We start from the raw sequence: 18,081 nt of genomic DNA, 5'->3' as shown, positions 1-18,081 counted from the left end.
GTGCAGAGTATGTTTATAAATAAAATAATTGAGTGTTGCTCTGTCATAGACGTCAGGTAATGGGACGTCCATAGACGTCAACTGCGGTTCTAGTATTTAATCAATTATAAAAAGGTAAAAAGCATTTGAATGTTGGACACATTTTTATTAGAAATGTTTCCCATTCTTAGAGATTGTTCTCCCTATGTTGGGATACAATAGGGAAAATAAATTTGGTTTTCATAAGCACCCTCAAAGTTAAGTGCGAACAACGATACCTTCTAGTTACTTGTTAGCCCATGTAGTCTCGACAATGTAAAATGAAATCCTAGAAAAACGTGAATTGAACCCAATATTGACGAGACTGTAGAAATACAATGATATTAATTGCACGTTAACAGGTATTTATGGCACCCGCATAGTATATTTGTATAATTTTGAATATTAATTTAATGCCAATTTATATTTGTTTCCAGTGTTTTGCATTTTAAAATATAATATTTTTTGCTTTAAAAACTGTCTAACTCAAACTTAAAATAATGTTATTCATATAGATAATCAAGTCCACATATGATCGTCAACAGAAAAGATATTAAATTGATTCTCACATTTACCAGTTCGCAAGTCAAGAGCTTAGCGAGAAAAAAACTCTCCGCCACTTTTAAATTGCCAAGTTTTGAGTCATACAAATTGTTTGTAAGGCATACAACAATTCATAGTTAGTAATTATATTGTAAGCAAGCCAGTTAAATATATATAAAGGGCTAGGACTGGAATATTAAACACACTTTTATAATAACATTATATTAACATAAGATCTAACATGGTAGCTGTTTAACAGGCATTTCACGGAAAATGCGAAAACTGTTTTTTTACGCTATCAAATTATTTGTAGCAATAAAACCATTATAAATACATGAATTTAGCTCGTGCTAAATTAAATGATATTACACTATTCTTTAATCAGACAAGAAAAGTCTATAACGGAAGAACATAGAATCAGGTCCTGTGAAATATTGTTGTTATAATCTTAATTCAATTTATTGGCTATTAAATAGGGTTTGGACTAGTTTTACATTGATAAAGTGGCGCACCGATAGTAATTGTTTTATTTGTCTTAGGGATGGGGTACAGTAATTTGGAAACCAGACGGGACACAAATACAGTTATACAGTTGGCCTACTACGTAATGAAAGTCTTGAGGGGTGTAGTGTGCAAACCAAGTGTACTCCAAGAAATGGTTTTCTTAGTACCGATATATGCGACCGCGAAGGCCTAGGTTATTTGCGACACCAAGGGCTAAAACCAGTCTGTTGCACAGATCCCCGTTATCCAGGACGTTGCGACTACTAAACGCTGGCTCCGACACTATCGATATATTTATACGTTTGCAGAGTGATAATATTTAATATATACATATATATAATATATATGTACTTTATTATCGTATTAACATAGTCTGTAAGGATAATGTATGTATTTATGTAATAAATAAATAAATTATTATGTCACCATTAGATAACTAAATTACGTAGCATTCATGAAACACTGCTCGTTCGTCCTCTTAATGCCTTTAATTTCATCTTCTATATCTTGAAGTGTTCTATCTTTGGTCTCTATAAGAGTGAAATATAGACCTATAACACATACAAGTAAACACGTTGCAAAAATCGCGAACATCCCTCCAACGCCCAATTTATCTATTATTTTTGGTATACATTTTACAGTTATCGCATAAAAGCCAGTAAATAATGCACCGGCAGCAAAGGAACCTGTACCTTTATGCTCCAATGGATATATTTCTCCAATCACAGTAAATGCTGTTGGAATTACTCCTACAAAGCCCATAAACGAATTGAAAACAATTAATGAAGGTGTCAACCAAAGCAGGTTCGCACCGATCTTATATTTCGATTGCAAGTAAATCATAAAACTTAAAGTATACGTGAGGACTGTACTGATAACTCCAAAGTATAGAAGGATTTTTCGCCTCGGCATTTGTTTAATAACAAAGCCCTGGAAGATCAAAGCGATCATGGTAAATATATCAGCAGCTATCGAACAGTATACTGCGGTTGATGTATCACCGGTTATTTTTACAACAATTTCTATTATGTACAGTATCATATAATATCGCCCTGAAGCATCCACCATCAAAGTTAGTAACGCAACAATTAATGTTGGCTTCATAAAATCTTTCCGAGCAAATTTTCTCAAAATCCTTTTAACCATCTCCGCTGGAGTCTTTGGCCTTTTATTCCGTCTCTCCATTTGAGCTGTTATCAGTTCATCTAGATCTTTTATACTCTTCTGGGAATTTCCAAAGAGCCAAACGTGAGACTTCTCACACTCCTTGTATTTGCCCTTCATAGCCAAGTAGGCTGGGCTTTCTGGCCAAAAGAGTATCATGACTGTTGATATCGTGTAAGGTACCAGAGCTATAAGTGCAATTTGTCTCCAAGTCCACGAGAAATATAAAGAATGACAAAGCAAAGAACCGAGAGACACACTTGCTTTCTTAATAGTCATAAAATAACCTCGTCGTTTGGGATGTGAATACTCGGCAATGATAAAAATGGTTATGGTAACACCACCCATATCGATCCCTTGAATAAATTTTCCAAGAAACAATCCTGTAATGCTATTTGAAAAGAAGAAACAAAGGAATCCAATAGATAGCAGACAGTTAAGACCGATGTGAATAGTCTTTCTTCCGTAATGTTGAAAAAATGGTGGGAGAAATATAAGACCCACCAATCCCGCAAAACCTAGACTTGCAGCTGAAACAAGAGGCTTTCATCAGTGTCTGAGATTGTAAAGACGGAGTCATTCATTCCTCTTCACAAACGACCAAAAGTAATCAAAATTATAGTTAATATATTAAAAAAAATTTGATTAACCAAAGCAAGTCTCGAATAGGTTTTGAGGTAAATTCTTTCAAAATACAAACATACTTACAAATCCACGATACTTCCTCTGGTGTAGCTCGTATATCAGTAGAGTTTGATAGAAGAGCTGGGTTCAGGACAGAAGAGAAACTGAGCATGAGACCAGTTCCGGCTGAATGTACACTGTCTCCTATAAGTATTAGACTCTGTAAAAGAAGACGTTATTTCACAATACAAATAGGTCTCGACCAAGTTCCTATATTAGAACCAAATTCTTTATCTACACGTGTTGTTGTATTGGTGAGAACGGAGAGTGATTGAATTATAGGTAAACAATTTGGTTTAAACTTTATTTGATTATTTAATTTAAACTTCAAAACCTACCTGTCTCCAAAAATATACGTCTTTAAAGCAGCGCATGTTTGTAACAATTACTTATTTTTCGGTAGATAATCGAAACATAACACAGGCGATATTGGTTGTTTAATAAAATTCATGGTATAACAATTTGTTGTACGACTTTGTATGGTTGTAAAATATGTTGATTTATTTAGTAATTTTGTAATGGGAGAGCAGACATATTTTTGTATCTGTATATACTCCCATTGACAATCTGATTGCTGAAATGGGAAATGATTCTTTATGGGTCGTACTTCCGTCACGATTTAGTTTTTTTATTGTATACATAATCAGACAGAAGTTCTGAATAGTGTGATATTATAAACTAGACATAGTATATGGAATACATACAAATTCAAATATAAAATATAAACAATATACTAACAAGTGCTTATATCATACATTTGTCAACTCTTCATCTCAGTTATCAATGAGTTTTTTTAAACGTTTCATATCGGGTTTGAGGCCGACCATATCCATATATCATATCATGCTAACTAGTTTATATGATGATGTAAAAACGAACAAAAATATTTTATTTAAATACTGTAAAATAAATATGGTTCACCATAAACGTGTTTTTTTATCAAAAAGGGGTATGATACACTTGAACTACAGAGACAGAACTTGTCAATCTACTTTGCACTCAATATTTTTGAAGACTGCATGGCATGCATCCGGAATTGCTTAGACAGTAAAGAAAAACTGTGCCTGAAAAGGATTCCAGATCGGCATACTGTGCTGTCTGAGAACAGCCCACAAACTCTCCTCCGTCACCAACTCCGCTTATCATCACGCTGTTTAATTTTTCTCAGTTTCACCAGAATCCAGTTCTGGTATTATATTTGTGACCGGTTTGGGAAGTCTGAGAGATGAATGTTGTTTTTTTTATTTTGGAAGTAGAAATAGTATTTGTTGTGTAGTTTGTCTACATATTATAATTCTTTGGAATACATAAATTAATTAATAACTAACGAATCACGGTAGTAACGAAGCCGAAACTGCAGGGATCAGCTTTTCGATTGAATAAATTTTAGTTGCGCCTTCTATAAATTTTATAGCAAAACTGTCCTTACCAGTTATCCACAATGAAGTGTTGAAGAACCATCCATTATATTAATATTTGTGTACATACAACAGTAAACTCCCTTTGAGGCTTGGGCCCCGCGTTGGGAATTGCTCTATATAGGATGCATGCAGCCTATCATCCTCCGGGCAGTTGAGTAAATAAAACTATTTTTATTTAAAATCATTTATTATTGCAATGTCATGATACAAAATAATATGAGATACCGATGATATAAATAAAATATACAACTACTAACACACTTTGATACTTTAAATTAGCTAAAACTATATACGCAATCTAAAATCACATAGATCCGCTTTTTTGAAATCACATTTTTACATTAAATGCAATAAAACAAAATTGTCTACTTAAAACTATATTACTCCTAAATATACTAATAATACTCTCAGTTAATACCTAATAATAAGAGTAATTAATAGCAATCACAATAACTTTGTTGATAAATATTGTATAATTTTTACTAACCATCCAAAGCATTTTCAATGTCCTTGTTAAGTAACGATTTCTATTTAAAATATTCTATAAGATAAAATAAATAGAAATGTTAATATGTAAAAAATGTGATTTCAAATGGCTAGTATACTAAACTGTATACAAATATAGTGGTACTTCGATATACGACTGCCCCAATATACGCTTGTTTCCCTCGCTTTCTAAGTATTTTTGATAAGTTCGCGCTTTTCCTTTATATACAAAACATAATCACATTTATTATAACCATGGGTCCTAAGATGAAGTCTATTAAATTTAAGCGTGAAATCATTTTCTTGATCAAAAACACTTGAGAAAAACCACTGGGGTGCTGTTTTGAGCGCTGAAACGGAGTAATGGCATTTCAATGGGGAAATTTCTTTGAGATACAATTAATTGGACATAGTCGAGGTACCACGTTATTGCTTTAATCAACAACTATAAAAGCTTTGATCCGCATAAATAAACCCGCGTTAAAATACAATGAGCTCAATTAATCCCGAAAAGCCCGTCAAAGCCTATTTCAATTTAAAAAGCTAGAATACAATCTATTTTGATCAAATAGCAAATATCATTACTTTTTGGTCGCGCTACACTGTACAAAAAGTTATATACATGAGTTTTCACAGCACGATGAAGACTTGTATAATACAAACGTCTATTTAATGGTGTTGACCTTATTATAAGACTTCCAGTTTCCATAGTTACGACATAAACAAATGGTAGCCATGGCAACAGGAGCCTTATGAAGGCTGTCATTCGTCCACGTTTTGCAATAGAGCCTGAGTGAATATTAATATATATTTGAATATTTGTACTGAGTGTGCTTTGGGGAGAGACTGCTGTTTTTGTAGCTGTTTTCGATTTCGTATACAACTATTGAGCATAGCCTGAGCCGTCTAGATCTGAATTGAATAGACAATCAACAAATAGATGTTTTTATAAGGAAGGTACTAGACCGGTCTTTGTAGTACTTTTCATACTTACTTCCTCACTACTTGAACTATGTGCCGTGCATCCGTTTAGTTTTCTACGGAGTGCTGTGTGAGTCCCTTCAAAACATTGTTACTTTATTGATATAAAATATTAACTATTTGGCGCTGAGGTACAGTAATGATTATTATACATAGAACATTTTGCCGTAAAATGTATTAAAAATATATTTGAATTTGTCAAACGTCAGAAGATTCTCAAGAACAACGACAGACTACTTCCATTTATGTTTCAAATTAAAGAAATGGTAGACAATAAATCGACGAAACGTTTGTGTATTTTATATAATGGTTCGTATGTGTAAGCTACGTCTGTGTGTAACAGGATTGCAAATCATAGTTCACTCATTTTATTTACCATTTTGTAATTCGAATGAAACTCGCACGCGTACATGGTAGGGTTCACCGTTGCCTGGGGTCTGAAGTTCCATTCAGACTCCTTAATTCTGTGTAGGGTCTACGTGAGAGGAGCTTCATATCTTCGCCATTCGAAAGTGGTGTGTATCCACTTCGCTTTCTATACACCATCAAACTGTAAGCCAAATAAAAGAATATTATAAGAGTTTGACAATTCGTTTATTTAAATTGGTTCTGGGTGTGATATCTGAATATGATCTGAGCAGTGTTGGCCTAGTGGCTTCAGCATGCGATTCTCATCCCTGAGGTCGTAGGTTCGATCCCCGGCTGTGCACCAATGGATTTTCTTTCTATGTGCGCATTTAACATTAGCTCTAACAGTGAAGGAAAACATCGTGAGGAAACCGGCTTGTCTTAGACCCATAAAGTCGACGGTGTGCGTCAGGCACAGAAGGTTGATCACCTACTTGCCTATTCAATTAACAAATGATTATGAAACAGAAATCTGAGTCCCAGACCTAAAAAGGTTGTGGCGCCATTGATCTGAAGATGATGATTTAGTATAAGGCACAGAAGGCATGATACAAAAGTGGTTTAAGTGGCGGTTCAATAATTTTAAAATATAAATAAACGAGGCACAATTAAAATAACAAGATATTTATATATGTGTGTGTGTATGGCTGTGAGCCTAACAATGAAGCGGTGTCCATTAACAATATCTTCTATCTGCTGCCCAACAGGACGTGCACTTAAGCACAACTTAAAACTTATAATGATTTACATGATATAAATAAAGATAACACAACTTTCTCTGCAGCTGTGATACTTTTGACATTTAACACCTTTTGTCTTCAGTCACCGTGACCACGCACGCTGAAAACACGCGAAACGTCGGAAAAAAAAAATTAAAATTAAAAATTATGTAAATAATTATAAGTTTTTAATAATAATACATAGCTTCAATCCGTTGAAAAAGTGTTTTTCTTAATGTGTAAAAGCTATTTTAACAAAAGACAATACTAATAAAATAGTTAGTATAAACATAATAATAATAAAGTACTTGTAGATACAATGTTTCTACATCCAGCGACAGGACACGACTAATACATAGACTATTATATAAAATTAAAACAGTGCGTTGTTTGTCCTTTTTCCTGACGGGTTGCTGACGCTACACCGGCTGAACATCATTTATCGAAAAATTATTATTATTAACGAAGAACAGTACTTTCATATCAACATGACATCTAACACAATACATATTTTGTGGCGATTATAAATTTATATCTAGAATAAAGATTTTATCGCCTAAATATTTAATATGTAAAAAAAACTTCTCTTTTCATCTAAGTCAAATGATACGCAATATCACTAAAATATAAGTATAACAACAAATGTTTATCTGTTGAGACAGCTGTCTTCCATATGACATTGTTGACATTTCGTGACTACACGAATTGTTTGTAAAAGGTATTAACTATATTTTATCGCAATACAGTGTTCAATCTTTCAAGCCGTCTTTCAGCAATACTTATAGTCGTTTTAAAAGTTACGGTAACATACATACAAATAGTAAACCTATATTTTACCGTTAATAAGTTTACCATGTTGGCCTATTGGCTTCAGCGTGCAGCTCTCATCCCTGAGGTCATAGGTGTGAGCCACGGCTTTGCCCAGACTTTCTTTCTGTGCGCAATTAACTATCGCTCGAACGTTGAACTAAAACACCGTCAGAGCACCAGCTTCTCTTAGGTCCAAGGCAGGGAAGGCTAAGGAGGCGAAGTAGCTCTCACTGCCATAACCTCCAGTTCAAATATTTTCGGTTGCTCTGCCTGCATTAGTCTTATAATTATAATAATTAAGCCTCATTTATTCCATGAAAAATATACACACACATAATATATATATATATATATATATATATATTTCAAGGACTTATTGAGTATAGGCCTCCTCCAATTGGCTCCATCTCCATCTGCTTTGAGCATTTTCCTCTCAATCCTCTCCGCCAACTTTCTTAAGCTCGTCAGCCCACCATACAAGAGGTTAACCACGCTTTCGTTTTCCTGGTGGCCCTTTCCACTTTGTTACCATCTTTGTCCATCTGTCATTGGTCATTCGAGCGGTATGACTCGCCCATTTCTACTTAAGTTTTTTGCAATGGGACAGTGCATCAATAACCTTCGTTTTGTTTCTAATTTGTGTACTTCTGATCTTGTCCTTCAGTTTTAAATCGAGCACACTGCGTTCCATTCCTCGTCGACAAGTTGTTATTTTTATATTTGTTTTCGAGTCAAATATCCATGATTGGCTACCGTAAGAAATTCATGGCAATATACACGTGTCTAAGACTTTCTTTTTTAAGTATATTGGTATCTCTGCCTTCAGTACTTCTTTGTATCCCCAGAATTTGTCCCATGACATCCTAGTTCTCCTATCAACTTATTAGTCTTAGTCTTGCAAATTTGTAAGACTTAAAACTTGGCGATTAAAAATAGTGGCGGAGAGTGTATTGCCAGCTCTTCTCTTCCGTTCTACGCCCTTGATTTGAGAACTGGCAGTAAATGTAAAATTAGAAGCATTTAATGTATATTTCTTTTTTATTGACGTTCATAAGTGTACATTGTGTTACCTATATGAATAAATGATTTATGACTTTGACTTTGAGTGTTAATTGTGTACTTAGAAAGAAAAGTCCATTGGTGCAATGTCGTGATTCGAATGTACGACCTTGGCTGGTCGCACGCTCGAGCCACTAGGCCAACACCTAGTTAATTAAATGCACTCTAAACATCGTCACGTAATGAGAGGCAATCGGGCAGGATGTTAAGTGATAACGCCGCCCGTGGACACTCAATTGCCAGAAGGCTATCAAGTGCGTTGCCGATTCAAGAATTGGTACGCTCTTTATTTGAAGGACCTTAAGTGGAATTGGTTCAGAAATACTTCAGTGTGCAGCAAGTTCCACGTAGTAGTGGTGGATATGTCGCTGTGGTTAAACCAGAGAGTTAATTGTTGCTCTCAGTTCTTCACGATCACACCGAAATAACAATACTAAATGAAATAATCATGGCGTAGTCTCGTTTTACCATCTTGTTTTAGATTGTTAATCAACACGCTGGCTTTCGGTCAGACACATAGTTAAACGTTTTCGACGCTGCTTTATTTCAATCAAAATGCTTGCGACTTGATTGAATATCGACATTTAATTAACTGTCTAGAGATTAAATTAACTCTCTGATTTAACTACTTTACTGCGACAGATATATAATCTGAGTTTACGCTCGGGTTCTATACTCAAATTACTATAATTTTTATTACAATACGAAAAAAACTAATATGTCTGTATATATTAACAATTCGTTGATTAATTCTAGGGTCTGAGGACGAGGAAAATAGAAGGAGAATTATCAATCTCCTATGAAGTGTTTAAAGTACCGGAGATTTTGAGAGTTATGCCGCTGCCGGTAGAATACGAGCTATGCAAGAGCCTCTCTAGGCTACGTTAGGAATTATCTGATGTGGTTTTAGTGGGTATTGGTTACCCTAAATTACAGATTCTGGGTGTGACGAGCTACTTTTAAAAGGGGCAAATGCGCGTGCATTTCCACCTCGAACATAAAAATGGATGCTAATTTGAATATTACAGACGTTATATAATAGATTTACGCCTCAAATCTTCAAGTTTTTTTTAAATAGTTTTTTTCGAATTTGGCCTTAGGAACTTTAAAACATGATTACCTTTACCAGAACAAAATACATTTATCGTGTGTGACCCAAAATTCCAGTACCCGTATTAAGTAATCATATAACATATGTAAATGAATATGTTAATTGGATTGACATCCTTTCAGTATCTCAATTTTCATATATATCTAACCAATTTCAAAGAACCCGAAATTTATTATTTTTACATAGCAGTATGATACTGCTTATAAGGATTTTATGCCAATACAAAAGTTAAAAATGTACCCAGATATATTATTTAAATTATATAATAATAAATCAATAATTATATATATATATATATATATATATATATATATAGAACTTCAACATAGCAGTATGATACTACCTATAAAATATTTACATAGTTATAAGCGAATAACAGTTCCCCATTAGATATATATGTATGTTATATGCAATAATGTGTAAATAATATGTATAGAAGAAAACTTTGGTAATAATTTAACGGCCAATTATTCATACTGAAAATAGAATTTTAGTTGATTTCATAAATCAAATAGAACAGCCTGTATAGAATTAAATCAGAACGGAGTCTGCGCGTGCGCAAATTGCACGATGCATCTCATTCAGTTTACGACCATTGTTAGGTTCACTTGTTTTTTATTAAGCTATTGTCGTAATTTATTTTAAATTTTTAAATGTATAGTTTATACTTATATACCTATAAGTTCTTTATTTTGATTTGGTGATATGTTTAGATTGTAGCGTTTTAATAGCGTAACAATGTGCAGGTATGTATTATTAATAAAAGAAGTATATAGTTAATTTAATTACGTAAGTACAAAACAGTTTTTACTTCAAAGGTAAGTTTAATATTTCTTACGATCTATTTGTTACGGAAATTTAAAAAAATGTTGTGAATATGGAAAACTTAAGGCGCATTTTATCTATAGAAACCTATTAGTACAATTAATTTGACTGTATTATATGATAATAATAATTATTATTATTAGGCTTATTTATTAAAGTTATTTCTTAAACATTTTAAGAAAATTATCTCGCTTTTCCTTCCGTACACAGTTATGAGTTTAACAATACTATTTTCTAGCGATTCTATTCAGTACAAGGACATATGTTACATAATTTTAATAGGCGTACTCAAACCCATCTTTTATCTCTAGTACATAAATAGTAATATACCTAAACGGTACATTTGAAATGTCTGATAATAAAAACTGATTTAAGACTGTACTAAGTACTGAAAGATTTTCACCGATTAGATCTAGGAACTTAAATTCTCCAAAACTTTCTTAAAACCTAAACATGACAATCAAATATAAAGTATTTACAGTTTTCTTAACCGACATAATAATAAAAATAATTAAGAATTAATAAAAAGAAAAATAAACCAATTTAAAAAGTTTGGTCCTGTAGGCAGTGTAATTTCATTTAATATTGTACTGAATAACTTTATGATTGTAATATGTTAAGAATCTTTTAAGCATACCTGCCTTAAAAAAAGGTTGGTGACGCAAAAGAATAGGAGCTTTGACATTTCAAAGTCTTTAGTCTGCCCCATTCCCATTTTGTTTAAGGGTTTAACAATAATAATTTCTAAAATATAAGTTAAATGTATAGATTTTTAGTTGGATTGCTCTACTGAAGAGTATTAAAATGACATAAATTCAATAAATCAGTAGCCCTACAATGTGTTAGGTCTGAGGCCCAGTTTCTGTATCTGTTTCATGATAATTTGGCAATCTAATAGGCAAGTCAGTGATCGGCCTTCACACACGCCATCGAGTTTGTGGCGAGCCGGTTTCCTCACGATGCTCTCCTTCATCGTTTGAGCGAATGTTAAAGTCAAGTGTGAGCTCGTCAAGAGTTTTCTTTATAAATATTATTATAGTTTAAAATTATATAAATACCATTAAATAAGTCATATCCATACATTTATTTGTCAAACGGTATACTCCATTAATTAATTAAGATAACACTAATCTTAGCTTACGTTTAGAAAATGCTGGAGTTAGCGAACCAGTCGCAGCAGGGACAACCAACGGCTTACACATCGCGAAAAAGCAATGGTCCGTATTTAAAAAAAACCAACAAAGTTTAATAAATACTTTTTACGTGTCGTGTTTTATTATCCATTTATTATTAAGTCATCAATAAGTTCAACTAAGCAAAACAAACTAATAATATCATTTATATATTTCAGAATATGTTCCAATTCAAATTGCATTTTATTAATACAATTTATATTGAGGAAGTACTGAAGTATAGCGATATGAGTGAATATATTTAAATTGCAGGAAGTTATTTTTTAAATACGATTTAAAATTTTGTAAATTCAGCTTTTAAAACACGCTATAAATGTTCTAGAACTTTGTATACTTCGATGACGTCATTGTAAACGTTATCCGTAAATCTGTGTTCAAATATACAATAGGATGTACACAATCACACGGCCTTGATGAGATAAGTATAATTAGATGAAAGGCACGTGTCACGAGCTCGGTAAGTACTTTAAAAGGTAAGAGGTAACGACTAAAATTATATTCAGCCATCCGCCGAACACCTTAGGTCAATATTCGGCCGGTGTGTGGCGATAATTCACTAGCGTTATGTTCTTTGTTATGTTATAAATTACTGGTTGATGTTAGTTTCTCGAATGTAAACGGGTTCGACTCCCCGTAGAGTTTTTCGAAATATAATTAAATTGGGTTTTTTTCTCTTACAAAAAAGACAAGACAATTCTTCAAAATCCCCCAAAAAAAATTCTTTACTTCTACATTAAATACCCTCAACTGTTTTTATTTTATTGTTGTTTATATTAAGCTATGAAGGAAGTAATTCTTACTTTTACAAGTACTTGGTAAAGGAAGAGCAGTGTTAGTCTAGTCTTCAGCGTGCGACTCTCATCCCTGAGGTCGTAGGTTCGATCCCGTGCTGTGCAGCGATGGACTTTCTGTCTATGTGCGGATTTAATATTCACTCGAACAGTAAATGTCAACATCGTGAGGAAACCGGTTTGCCTTAGACCCAATCACTCAATGCCGTTTGTCAGAGACAGGAGGCTGATCGCCTCCTTGCCTATTAGATTGGCAAATGATCATAAAACTGATACAGGAGTCAGAGGCCCAGACTTGAAAAGGTTGTAGTGCCACTGATAAATTTTCGTTTCTGGTAAAGGAAAACAACATTTCGAGGCACTTACAGAACGGAGGAGCTGACTTTGCGCTAAGTATGAAACGTAGGTTACTTTGAGTCTCGACTCTGAGTCATACTTTCAAACCTGTGTCAATAAACAGATGCAGAAATCTGCAACCCATTAGGGGGTTATGGGACACACATGTCCATTAATAATGTCAGTAATTTCGAAAGTGCATTCAATGAACCATTTTAGACTATGTTACAAAACTTGTTAATAACAAGGCCAGTGATTGGTTAAATGTTGTAACAGAAACAACAATTGAAATTAATTATATATATATATATATATATATATATATATATATATATTTTTTCAATAATATATAATAATAATAAACTAATAAATATAAAACTAAAATAATTTTAAAAATTTTGGTCCTTCTGGCAGTGTACCTTTAAGGCTAGTGTTTTCTCTCTGTATGATACTTATTCGAGGAAATCACCGGTAATACATACCTGTGAAATGGCCCAAGACTACTATATACTATACTCTTGGGCAGGGGAATAAAACCAAAGTTGGAGGAAAGATATTTTATATTGATTCAAAAACCTAAAGATTTGTCATAGAGCTTATCTTTATATATTATATATATATATCGAAATCTCCATCATCAAATTGATAAGAGCAGTATCCTTACTATGTAACTTCTAAGAGCAAGAGTACCGATGCTTTTGATGTAGTTCTCATATACGTAACGCTGATGTCCCAACTTTGGTTGGAACAAAAACGCATTAGGGTCGAAGTAAAATCCCAGTTTCCGAAATTGTTGCCAAGCCTAAATAGGTTTATTCGATTCAAACAATATCACTTGATAACCGAAATGGTAACCTAATTTTTATACTCAGCTATACAATACTTTAATAGAAAAAATAATAGAAAAAGTTCAGCAAAAAGAGTTGAACTGTACTAATAATGAAACTGTATTAATTAGGACATGAAACAGTTTTGAGTGTTTATTGGAATTCATATAGATATGTAGCCATGTTACGACTTTATAATAAAGACAAGGATTGACACGGCGATTTTAGCCAAGTATGGCGGCAATTGTTTGGGTTTTTGGACTAAAACTTCCACCTGCCACCAGTTCAGTTCTATCGCAAATTCGATCCTGCTAGATATCACCGTTAAAGGCTGTTGAATATTTTCTCGAATCTTCAAAGTCGTATAGGTATATTAAGCCCGCCTAACCGCTCCCCTCGAAAATAAAAGCCATAAATAAATGAATTAAACGTGGTAAATCCAGCTTCATATAATATAATATTTTTTTTACTTTACGCCATTAAACCATTTGTCAGTTAATATGTTGACTGTTCAACAGATTCATAGAGGTTAGAAAATTTGTCACAATGGTGTGCCCATTTTAGGAACACATTGAATACATCCTATATCAATATTATCTATATTTTGTTTGTTTTCTTATTATCATCCGAAGAAAAATATGTAATGTATTTTACTTTACGACATTTATTCTTGTATTACATCATCTACGTTGTTTTAATAAAGAATTTTGATTGTACAATTTTATTTACTTTGTTTAATACCCGTTATGTATCTTATCACATACAGACTGATCAACTTATACAGACTGTTATAAAATTCAGAGGATTAGAGCCAAGTCATAACATAAGTTCCTATTGCAAGCTGTCTCACAAATGTCAAATGTGACTTTAAATAAGGAACGACTCAAATATCTGAGTCTTGCCTCCAATTTTGATTTTGTTCCTTTTTTAATAGACTCTTGGGATTTAAGTGCACAAGGCGCTGGGAAGTATTCGTTAAATGTACACTGCCATTGAGATATTTTTTTTTAAAATTTGTTATAATTTTCTATTTATTAATCTTTAATTATTATTACTATGTAAAAAGAATATTGTAATTGCTTAGAAAACTTAGAGCAGGCTGACGTATACCGATCTATCAGTATCCATAAACAAATTGTTGACATTTAATCACAGATTACATCTGCGGAACAATAACAAGGTTAAGAGCACAGGTTAAAAATATCAGCGGATGTAAAAGATCTACTGTTTCCTGGTAGTTTATAGTGTCCGGTACTAAATTGAATATTTCTTGTTGCAGTTGATTTTTAAACGAGTCATGACATAACTTATGCAATCGTTCTAGAATGTTTATCGCGGGAAAAATTAACGATATGTGTGTACTAAATTGTATTTTAGAGGCATAGAGGGGCAATTGGTTTTTCCATCCGCGGAAAGTCCTGCGCGTTCCATTTTTCGGTAAAGGACTCTAAATGTTATGATTCCCGTTTGTCATAATCTACTTTGACATAGGAAGTCTTAGTAGCATATCTCGTACTTAGATCTTACCAATTTCTGTCATTTTCCTTCAGCAAATGTTAATCAGACAGATCCAATTACCTAATTGCAATTTGCAATTGCATTGAGAGTATTTTTTTAAGATGCGCGCACACCGTCACAAAAAAACCGACACGCTAAAGTTAGCATAGTCAAAATTTTAAAATAAAAAAAAATCCATTTCTTTAATTATGTAGAAATATTTTTTTTTGATATTTAAATAAACTTCATTTGTATAAATAATGCGTTATAATAAAACTTTCAATGTATTACATACCTTTTTTCTATTGTTAGTGTCGTTTCTTCTATAAACGTAGTAAAAGACGAAATATAAAAAGATTTTAATGTTGATACGCCAAAGTTATTTGTTTATTTAGATTTAGTTTTATAATTTCCAAAAAATGGTTATAGAAGAAAAAAAAGCGAATGGAGAAGAAAAACCACAGACAGATACTTGGAAGAATATCTCTGTACGTGAAAGCCCGCAAAGGGCTTCCGATTAATAAGAAAGCTAGGATTTAGGATAACAAGAAAAATATATTTATATAAATAAAAAATATATGTAATAAATCTAAGTAAATTCTACTTTTTTAATGATTAAACCGGCTGTTATTATTATTTATAGTTTTAGCGAGGAACCGTTATTTATTTTTAGACTTCAACTTTACTATACTAATCCACCAAAATTCACTTGAAACTTGAAAAAAATATTCTTAAAATGTTTTCTTCAAGCGCATACGGGATAGTTTCAATGTACCTTCTTCATAGACTAAATTAATGTTATTGCAGTTTTAACTGTGCTCTATTTCTCTCCATCACAGCGTAAACACAGTTAGTCGGAAAGAGACAAATGAGTACCTTAGTTCCTATAAGCAATGGGGACATTGATATCGTAAGTCTTAAGATATTTTTACAGTAGTTATTTGCTTGTATCGATTAAATATAAAATTTTGTAAACTGGTTTTAAATAAAGTTAGATAATATTTAAATAAATACAATAATTTATTTATACATATAATTAAGTACAAGTGATACAATATATCACTTTATTAATACGATTAATCTACAGTTTGATAGCGGTATTGCGATACAACACCGCTATATAATATAAAGAAAGTATATATGAAATAGATAAATTTGGCTGTTTTTTGACGTGACGACGTCTAATATGGATGAACGCACAAAAACCATGAATCGTTACGCTCATAGTACGCTTGCACCTCATGTGTATGTCTTCCACTCGAAAACTTAGGTATGTTTTCTGATGACGTTGTCACGTTAAACTATCGTCCGTAATCCTTCTATACAACATTTTTTTAAAGAACCCAAGAGGCCCAATGTTAAGGCTCATGGACACTGATGACGCCAGTATGCTCTGGAGTTCGTTGCCCTTTAAGGTTACGCTCTTTTCTCTTTGTATATTAATTTCACATATATCTTAACTCTTCTACCCTTATTTATCTATTTCGTATAAATACTATCTTACTATTACGTAAGGTAACATAATATAGGAATATTTGTACTTACAACTAATTTGACTACTATTAACTTTTTCTACTGGTATTATTAATATTGTTATTATACACTTTATCGGATTAAAACGCGTGGAAAAGAAATTAATATAACATTTGTGTGCCTTATTTTTTATGGTCGAATGTGCTGTATTTTATAATCAATCAATCTGAATGTACTTCGTTGCCAATTAACGGTTTATTCTTATTAAAAAGGGTGTTTAAGGAAATAAGTAGTCCTTTGCCGGTAGTAGTAGTAGTATCTAACGTCAATTTAATCCTTTCAGTTTTTGTGGGTAGTCAAAATCAGCGCGTATTAGAAGATATTCAGTTTTTATATAGAACAGAAGACAAACGGATAGGAGGCTCATCTGATGTTAAATGATACAGCCGACAATGGACACTCATAAGACCCGACGGCTCGCGAGTGTGTTGCCGGTCTTTTACCCTTTTGCCTATTACTGGGCAGCTGATTCCATATAGTGGTGGGGCGCGGCAGAAACCATCTTAAATCACGCTCAGTGGAATGACGGAAGTCGAGGTGATACAGGTGGAATTTCCTATATAGCGACGTCTAATGATGAAAACTCAGCTGCCGGTATTAATCCAAACAATTCCTCTGAACACTCTCCATGGTAAATATAGTGGTAAATTTAGACATTCCACATCTCTATGCAACGTCAAGGGATTAAGCTTCCAATAGCCATACAAAAAATGTCTGGATCGCTATTGGAAGTTACAGAATATATGATACGGTTCAAATGTATTCGCAATTGATTGCTTTAAATGGGATTTGAACGCGTGACCTCAAGAACCTAGACCAGCTAACACAACTCCGATCATAGGTTTTCACGTGTTATTAAGTCCCATAAAGTGTATTTTTAATTAGTTTTTAGTATTTTATAACTAAATATACTACCTATCTGACATTACGTAAATATATAATAAAACGGTCTTACTTTAATGTGCCTCGTTTGGAAATAAACAGCATATCTGTAACAAAGAAAAATAATTTTAATAAATTATAAAAAAAAACACTTTAATAACACAAAGGAGAAATAAAATATGTATTGGACGTATCCTAGAACAGTTTCACTACTAGAGAAATAATTTTCATACAATTCCCGCACGTTGATATTGCGACTGGCGGCCATCTTAGCGACGTAGTCGAACTG

The 18,081-nt window shown here is 33.0% G+C and overlaps 2 protein-coding genes and 1 long non-coding RNA gene across 10 annotated transcripts in view; 1 reads left to right on the top strand and 2 right to left on the bottom strand.

The window, feature by feature from the left end:
- Positions 1-1,506: 1,506 nt before the first annotated feature.
- On the bottom strand, positions 1,507-3,287 carry LOC123710655. Its single transcript, XM_045662692.1, has 3 exons — positions 3,252-3,287; positions 2,938-3,073; positions 1,507-1,679 (listed from the first exon to the last, which is right to left on the bottom strand). Exons 1-3 carry the CDS (start codon positions 3,285-3,287, stop codon positions 1,507-1,509), a joined length of 345 nt encoding a protein of 114 aa, XP_045518648.1.
- A 1,761-nt stretch (positions 3,288-5,048) lies between these two features.
- LOC123710988 (trehalase-like) overlaps positions 5,049-18,081 on the bottom strand; it is a 55,718-nt gene continuing 42,685 nt past the window's right edge. For 5 of the 8 annotated variants that reach the window (XM_045663346.1, XM_045663345.1, XM_045663349.1 and 2 more), the window contains one exon: positions 5,049-6,351. In XM_045663346.1, the coding sequence (XP_045519302.1) occupies positions 6,222-6,351 (130 nt within the window). In that variant the 3' untranslated portion in view covers positions 5,049-6,221. Of the gene's footprint in view, positions 6,352-16,004; positions 17,900-18,081 lie in introns of those variants that run through there. The other 3 variants (XM_045663348.1, XM_045663351.1, XM_045663352.1) reach the window with 3 other exon arrangements.
- Positions 10,486-12,001, top strand: LOC123710989. The gene is made up of 2 exons (XR_006753886.1): positions 10,486-10,654; positions 11,881-12,001. It is a non-coding gene; the product is annotated as an uncharacterized LOC123710989 (long non-coding RNA).

Source organism: Pieris brassicae, chromosome 6 (assembly GCF_905147105.1).
Source record: "Pieris brassicae chromosome 6, ilPieBrab1.1, whole genome shotgun sequence".
In the NCBI taxonomy this organism is placed as follows: Eukaryota; Metazoa; Arthropoda; class Insecta; order Lepidoptera; family Pieridae; genus Pieris; species Pieris brassicae.
This window is presented reverse-complemented; position numbering and strand designations above follow the sequence as displayed.